This window comes from Mugil cephalus, chromosome 2 (genome assembly GCF_022458985.1).
Source record: "Mugil cephalus isolate CIBA_MC_2020 chromosome 2, CIBA_Mcephalus_1.1, whole genome shotgun sequence".
Taxonomy (NCBI): Eukaryota; Metazoa; Chordata; class Actinopteri; order Mugiliformes; family Mugilidae; genus Mugil; species Mugil cephalus.
Genome location: NC_061771.1, coordinates 5,101,075 through 5,109,607, shown reverse-complemented (window position 1 = coordinate 5,109,607; position 8,533 = coordinate 5,101,075). Strand labels below are relative to the sequence as shown.

General features: G+C 38.1%; 1 protein-coding gene across 1 annotated transcript; it reads right to left on the bottom strand.

Moving 5' to 3' along the window:
- Positions 1-857: 857 nt before the first annotated feature.
- LOC125003827 (ependymin-like) lies at positions 858-8,102 on the bottom strand. The gene is made up of 7 exons (XM_047578041.1): positions 7,998-8,102; positions 5,590-5,744; positions 4,971-5,005; positions 4,731-4,865; positions 2,924-3,107; positions 2,430-2,517; positions 858-1,175 (listed from the first exon to the last, which is right to left on the bottom strand). The coding sequence occupies exons 2-7, from the start codon at positions 5,663-5,665 to the stop codon at positions 1,025-1,027; spliced, it is 669 nt and encodes a 222-aa protein (XP_047433997.1). The 5' UTR covers positions 5,666-5,744; positions 7,998-8,102; the 3' UTR covers positions 858-1,024.
- Positions 8,103-8,533: the final 431 nt, after the last annotated feature.

Below are 8,533 nucleotides of genomic sequence, written 5' to 3'. Positions count from 1 at the left end.
AACTGCCACAAACCTAAAACTTAACATCCTCATATGAGGACACCAGGTCTCACGAGAGTAAGAATTTGCAACGCTACAGAAATATTACATTCATTTTATAATCTGTTATTTCTGTCTTTGAAAACATGCATGTGACATGGTCACAGTGCAGTAACCACCCACATTGTTTCATCTGAACTTTTGGTTGTGCCTCCTTTTGTCTTTGATACATCAGGCACATTTATGAGAACTACAGATTGTGTCAAACTTTATATGGATCTATATTGCATTTGTTGATATCATTTTATAGTTGCTCCATTATTCAGTCCCCAACCGAGACATCCAACAACTCGATAAAATATATATTTGATTGAAGAAGATAGAGGACATACAAATCTGCGTCTCATTTTTAGCCTCAGTTTGGATTCACTCATATTAGTTCTTTTAACTTTAAACAGTTCTGTTGCAATGACCACCAGCAATGATGAGCCAAAACTATATGATGCGATCTGGTTCCCGAATCAACCAGCGTCTTTGTCGTTCAAACTTAAATTAAAGTCAGTATTTTTCTATTTATCAGCCTTAACTCTTTATAAAAGTGCCCATTTTTAGGCTGAACTCACAGAAAATTGATATGTGTGCGCTCGAGGATGTGACACAATTTGTATCATCTGTGGTTTAATTGCTGTGTGATGATCCATTACATACACATGTAGTGGGGATTAAATACTTAAATTTTACTTTTAACCATTTTTTTAAAACCAATTTTCACTTGGAGTTTTATTCATTCATCCATTCAGGCATTAATATCCAAATCTGTCCAGTATTCTGTTTTTAATAGATCTTACTGAGGAAAACACAACAAAAAGGGATGCGAGTAAAGGTTCCTTTTAATGATTTAGTAGCTCAATTTTTACAATGTAGGGAGGAATGAGTGAATGAGTTTATTATATTGACTTTCACAAGCAATCCTGTAATCTAGTCTTGTCTGCAATTGTCTGCAGTTAGACCATATAGGACTGTCCAGGAGAGACGCTCCAGGTGTTTACTTCCCTCTCTTGGTCTTCATGGCCAGAGACTCCAGGGCAGTGAAGAAGGTATCGGGTGTCTCTTTGTCCTCCAGACTGGCTTCATCACAGAAGACAGGGGGTATGAAGCCCATGGGGTTTGTGATTCCTATTACCCAGTTAAAGGTGCTGAAATATAAACACAAATGTTTAAATATTATGATTATTACCAATCTACCAATGGAGCTCTTTCCTGAAGCTGCAGAATAAACAGTTTTTATTTCTTGTGCAATAAATCTTGCAATTTTATATTTATTGACATATTCATTCACTTTAATACTTCATATTGCACACTCCTGTTTTATGTTGTTTTTAGAATATGTCATTGTTTATTGTTCTTTGTTAGATCTGTTATATATTCTCATGTGTCTTAGATCTGTATTCATTGTGCTGTGACTTCACCTCACTATTAAGTTTGATTACTTCAATTTCAATTATAATAGTGACACTGTAGCTGGAATGGAAACATGTCACCTGAGTGACATGTGAACGTGCAGGAGGACACATGTTACACACATCCGTGTGCTGTGAATTCCCAAGACTATTCATTCACAGGCTCATTAGGATAGTGCATGGATTTGTACCAGAGGGCTGGCATATAGGCGCACAGAGCCTCTCCAGATTATACCAAGAGAAGTTTCCCCTCCCCCTCCATCTTCTTGTGAGGGTCTCTGGTCTGGAGTGCTGAATATCTGACCTGTGGAGTTCTAAGCTACATCTGCTGCCGTGGCCTCATCAACCAGCCCAGTCTTCATGGTCTGGAGTGCTGTGTATCAGACCTGTGGAGCTCCATAAACTACATCTGTCCCAGTCATCATGTCCTCCTCCAGTTGTCCACTCCTACCTAGATGAACAATTCACCAACCTGCCCATGATTCCTGTTATACTCACAAACTGTCACAGATCATCAGCTATGTGTTATATTACTAGACCCTACATGTTTCCTTCCGCTTGATGTGTGTATCTATGACAGAAGTTTGTTTATCTTATTTCTCCTGCTCTTCTTTTCTCTATATCTTCTCTGTTTCTAACCAGCTGGCCTTCAGCAGATGGGTCCCTCCATATGAGCTGGGTTCTGCTCTAGGTTTCTTCCTGTTAAAAGGCAGTTTTTCCTTGCCACCGTCGCCCTCAGGCTTGCTCTGGAGGTTTCAGGCTGGTTTTTGTGAAGCGTCTTGAGACGATTTGTATTGTTATTGGCGCTATATAAATAAAACTGAATTGAACTGAACTGAACTGAACTGAATTGAATTGAATTGAATTGAATTGAATTGAATTGAATTGAATTGAATTGAATTGAATTGAATTGAATTGAATTGAATTGAACAGTGTCACTATGATCACAAGCAAGATTTTGCAGGGGCATGCTTTGGTTCAGGCTCTCACCTGACTGTGGTCCATCCAGCTTCAGGAGTGTAGCTGGTGAAGGTCAAAGGAATGCACCCAACCTCAGTGAAGACGCTCATGTAGAAGCCTGTAAACATAAAAAATCCAAAGCAAACAGACTGACAGAGCCGACTGAACACTTACAGTACAACCAAATCTGTCAGAGAAGTTAGTGTCTAGTGTCTTATTGTTGTTATACTCTACATGCTTTACACGATGATGAAAAAAAAAGTTAACACAGGAGGAGGTTGAGTATCCAAAGTGCACATGTTTTGACTCAACTCTGGTGGCTTTATAGTTCCATTGGCTACTGTATACTGTTAGGAACCCAAAGCAATATTGACATGAGTAATAATAATAATAATAATAATAATAATAGTACTAAAAGACCAATGTTCTGTACTTCATCACAGGTCCAGCATCAATGTAGTAGTACAAATGCAATAGACTTTTTTTTATTTATTTTTTTTAAATCGCACACTGTTCTCTCTTACCATTTGATGACATGGCTCCATACCAGGTGTTGGTTAGTACACCCATTCCCCAAGAGGAGGAGGAGCCCATCACTGCCTGGCCCATCAGTTTTGCATCAGAAGGCACTTGCATGGGAATGAAGTCAGAATTCAGTGGCATCTTCTTACAGGAGACTGTTTTCCAGTCCATCTCATAGTAGACATTCTGAAACAATGATCAAAGAAACTGAATGCTCCCTGTCCACTACTCACATATTGGTTCCTCGCTGTGAATGAATGTTAATGACTATTGTTTACTTAGTGTACACAGCTACCATGGTTAAACGAACTGTGTTTCTCACACAGAAGGTCATTTGCTAAGCCAGTGTTTTCTAAAATATCTGTTTACTATGGAAGAGTATTAGGACTACCCATGGGAAAAAATAAAAGAGATCAGGCACTTGAGAAAAAAGTCAAATACAATGTGGAGAGTATTGGGTCTTAATTAATAGTAATTTCGTAATTAATAATTAATATTGACTGCTTAATAATATAAAATTGTATTGTGATTATTTTTTCAGATATATTGCTGATATATTGTATTGGACAGTGGATATTGTCACACATTGTTGCCTTGTCTGCTGAGGGACGGACGTAATCTCCAAGGCTCAGGAGCGTGTCCCCATACGTCCTAGAGTCCCGAAACCGGGCACAGACTGGTCCGGGAAGTCCGCATGCAACCAGGTCTCCACAAAACACAGACACTGCTCACGGCCACTCGCTGTGGGTCCCAACATGCGCACACATCCATCTTGCCTCCCAAAGATCTCATGTTCTCCCTGAGTACAGATGGTACCCGGGTTGTATGTTGACATTACGACTTAGTTCCCGACGAAGTGCATGATGTAAAAAAATCTACCTCCTCTCATTTTTTTCATCAAATGAGATGGTGGCCCTAACACTCTTCCGTAGTCACCATTTAAAAGAGTTATGCCTGGTTCCAGTTCTCTACATTTTAAAAGAGAACTGAGTTTGTCAGTGTCAGTGTTTTATAGCAACTCTTACAGCAATAACAGGAAACTACTGCACACTGCTTGAAAGCAGTATGAACGACTTAAGAAGCAGCAACTGATGAACTACAGTATTATTTTCATAAAAGCCATAAATTGGTTCATTTTGTCGTAAATTATTGCTTTTGCCAGTGTTGTCGTGCCAGCACGTGACGCAGCTGGTGCAGTAGAAAAGCGACATAATACCCACTAATCAACCAATCAGTGCGAAGTGAACAGTGTTAGTGCTGTGTTGCTACACAAAATGATCAACTATGGCAATAACATTTTGCTGGGCAGAAGCAGCTTTTTGGCCAAATTTATGCTAAAGCATAATTACTGCTATCTACACTTCGATGGATTCCTGAACGTTACTGAAGACTAAAACTATCGAAACCAAAAATAAACACTGGAAAGCTGACTCACCATATCATGACCAATTGAGCATGTTTACCGTTATTATATCATCACCTGCAAAGTGTCAAATCTTGAAGGCAGTTTTATTATTATTTACTTAGTTTTATGCTTTTTATTCCAGTTCTCCCACAATTTGGTGTTTATTTTATTAAAAAGTTCATGTGTGTGTTAAAGAGCAACGTAAATGGTTTTGTCAACTCCAAATATAATTGTTCTATCCATCAGTTACTGTAGGCATCACTAGCCCAGTGTATTTCTGTGCACACCAGTCAATAACATATTTTTAATTTGTGGAAACATGTGGTAAGATTGTTGAAATGGCCCAAATCACTTCACTAAAGCTGTATGGTATAACAAGGAACAATTTGACCAGGATTTACTACCTTGTTGAAAAGGAACAGCTGGTCCACAACATAGGTCTCATTGCCGGCAGTACCGGTGCTCCTGATATGCATCTTCTGTCCAAAAGAATCATAGCTTATTGTCCCTGTTGACGACACAAGTCCATTGGAAGCCATCTGAAAACAGGAGAACAGGAGTAAAAAGTGTGAAAATAAAAGACAGGGACCATTTGACATGGGGGCAGATTATTAGTGAGTAAAGTTTATCCACAGTGAACCGACCACAGTGAGGTGTCCACTCAGTAGCGGTGGGACAACTGTGGGAGAGAAAATCAAATGTTGAAATCAGAAACTATAATTAGATATGTAGGCTCATCTGTAAACCACAGCACAGTCTGCATTCTAACTTTAAATGTATATCATAGTGTGTATCTATTCCCATTTTAGATAACATTAAGATAGATAATTTGCCCATTTACTTTTGGCTGTTAAAAATTAATTATTTTCCTAATTTTCATATAGGTTAGTTACCAGTTAAAAGAGTTATGCCTGGTTCTAGTTCTCTACATTTTCAAAGAGAACTGAGTTTGTCAGTGTCAGTGTTTTATAAACTCTTATACTCACTCACTTTAAATTTATATCATGGTGAGTATCTATTTCCATTTAGATAACATTAAGATAGATAATTTGCCCAATTAGTTTTGGCTGTTAAATATTAATCATCTTCATAAAGGTTAGTTCAAATTGCTTCAGAATAAAGAGAAAAAAACAGGGACTAAGTAATATTCTGAAATACTGGATATTTTCATGTACCCTGCAGAACAAATGCATCAGCCCATGTGATCTTTTAATTCCTGGTGTTCACATAAAATGCTTTTTCTGAGATCATCGTCATACTCACCGCAGGGTTCGGGTGTCTGGGCGACAGCAGCTGCCAACAGCAGGCTGAGGCAGGACAGGACACTGATGACACTCATGGTGAGACGCTTTAGGAGCCGACTGAGGACAGCCTGGGAGCACTTTGATTCAGGGAATGACACACATCTCCATATATACCTGCCAACAAGAGGCAGTGTTCATACCAGCTGGATCAATTCCCCTGAAATTCCCACATGAAGAAAAATATGAACTATCAGCCGTCCTTTGGAGCAGGTGGTGAGGCTTATGAAACACTTCACATGTTTGTTTTCATGTTGGAAGACCAAGCTCGGCAGATAAGATGGACATATTCTGTTCACATGAAACAACAATTAGCACGTAGAAAGTGATTGTTTTCATCTTTATGATAAAAGGTTATTCATTGCATCCTATATGCAGTATAAATGTCCCATTTGGCTTTTTATCAAGTGATTGCTGTTTATACCTGGATGTTCAGTGCCTCGCTCAAAAGTACACTTATTAACAGATCAAGGTCTCATGGATTTAAAGCCAGAGGTCAGAGTGCCAGGTCAGGTGTTCTTACTGCAAACTTCAAAAAAATAATCATAATTCCACCTGTTTAGTTCTCAGCCTACGGGGCCACAGCATTTATCAGGACTACGTGTGACCACTGAAGTGCACACCTCTTCACTTTTCTGTTGTATCTGATTCTAAAACAGATATTTTCTTTTTTACTGACTGCCATATATAGATATTTGTTTATAACAGGTCATATATGTTAACTTGTCAAGTGGGGAAAATTAATTTGTCTTCCACCTGCTCTACAAAAATATTCCACTTGTGTCTGTCGAAGAATGTGGAGTCCTATCAACAAACACAGACTAAATGAATAATAATACAACTACATAACACAGCCATGAAACAGTCTCAGTCAATTTTTCAAATTTTTGAATGGTCTTGTATTTATATCCAACTTTTCTACCAATTGGTGCTCAAATGGTTTTACAGTCGCAATGACACATCTATTCATTCGCTCACACCAGTGGGGTTCAATGTCTTGCTCTAGGACACGTGGGCATGTGGTCCATAAACTACACCATGAACCCTCTGGCTTGTGGACAACCTGCACAGTCGCCCCAGCAGCATTCAGCATTCAGAAATTCAACTCATTACAATTCAGTTTTATTGAATAGAGTTTTCTTTCTCCCACCTCCAAAGACATGCTCGTTAGGCTGATTGGTGACTCTAAATTGACCCTGGGTGTGAGTGTGAGTGTGAATGGTGGTTTGTCTCTTTGTTAGCTCTGTGATAGACTGGCGACCTGTCCACGGTGTTCCCCACCTCTGTAATATATATATTTTATTTATATAATCATATAAACTGTTTCAAGACACCTCCAGTACAGCACAAAGTCCACTATCACCAATCAACGTGTTGCCATTGTCCATCTTCTGCTTCTGGAGGATTTGAACAGTCATCTCTGAATTTAAAAGCCATAACTGTATGGATCTGTAAAAACTCAATGAAACTCCTGATTCATGGAAAACATTTCTGATATGATTGAAATTTCTAACTTACAGGACTATATAATTGTGTGAAATGTATTATCTAAAGGCTGTCCATCCTTGTAACATATGCAAATGTTTAATTCATCACTCGCCTTTATATTTACACTCCCATCACTGCTTAAAAAAAAAACTTAAAAAGCAGATATTTGGTAAAAGGGGAAGGATATGTCTGCATCACATGAAGTCCAGAGGTTGTTCCAAATGAGATAAAATGACACTGAACATTGATAATTATTAACATTTGTTTTATTGATTCTGAAAACTGTGTCAGGCACTTTATCTTTATTTTAGGACTTACAACTATTTATCAACATGCTCATAATCAACACAACAACTCACATATCAGACTCTCTGAACAAGTATTAATGTTTTATTGCTTCATACATTAAAATATCCAAACGGGTAGATTGTGGTTTGGTACAGAAAGGTGTATTTTATCTTCTCTAAAACTATAGTCTGATGAAAACTTCTTCATTTAATAATGAACAGGTGACTAAGCTAAAACATTACTATCTTATAACGCTAGTAATACACACAAATGGACAAATAATCCTGTGGAAAATAACAAAATCTAAAATTTTCAAGTGCTGAGTTTGGAATGAATGCAATTCTACCTAAATTTGATTATTTTATACAGTAGATGCAACAATGCATCTGAAAATGTAGTTTTCATGGGAGTCAGTTGGCCAAGAGGCCATGATAGAGCCATGTCATACAGTTGAATGTATACACTATATTATTGATATTATTTAGAGACCTGAAGTTGAAAATTAAAACATCTGAAAAAATATGTAGACCCTTGGGAAATTTAATTCTATATGCATCAACACAGCTAAAATACAAACTACAAAGCAGGTCTTACCTGAAGTCTGGGTGAGCTTGACTTTCTGCCCCAATTATGAAGGTGTCACTTGTTTTACTTCATTCAGGTTTACAAATGCAGCCAAAAGGCTTCTAGGATGAGGGTCGTAGTTCTCCAGTCTCACACCACTCTCCTGTGTTCTTCCGTTTGAGCTTAGCAACCAATAAAAATGACAAAGAAAAAAACCTGTAACTGAGACAATAAAAATGCAGAGTGTTTGCATTTAGCTTGCCCCTCGAGGTTGTTCTGTTTCACAAGCCTATAAATATTACGTATTACCCTATAAACAGATTCTTTGCAAACAGGCGATTACTTGGAAACAACCACATTACACTCATTTGCATGAATATGTACTCAGGACAGTTGTTTGGAGTCAGAACTTGGTGGGAAGGAGCTCACCTCAACTGTACACGTTACCTGACCTTTTGTTTTTACAAAATGTAAAGTTGTGAACATGGAGTATTGGCACATTAAAAAGCCGGTGGTGCGAACTGTATCAGTCTCCTCCAAAACCAAGAGAATCCATGTCATCTCTC

What these genes read in the sequence shown, in the direction of transcription:
- LOC125003827 (XM_047578041.1), bottom strand. Translation starts at nt 5,665, where the DNA reads ATGAGTGTCATCAGTGTCCTGTCCTGCCTCAGCCTGCTGTTGGCAGCT. An exon ending in CCAGACACCCGAACCCTGCG is followed by an intron (nt 5,006 to 5,589) that starts GTGAGTATGACG and finishes TCTCTCCCACAG; the next exon opens with TTGTCCCACCGCTACTGAGT. An exon ending in GCTGGATGGACCACAGTCAG is followed by an intron (nt 1,176 to 2,429) that starts GTGAGAGCCTGA and finishes TTTATATTTCAG; the next exon opens with CACCTTTAACTGGGTAATAG.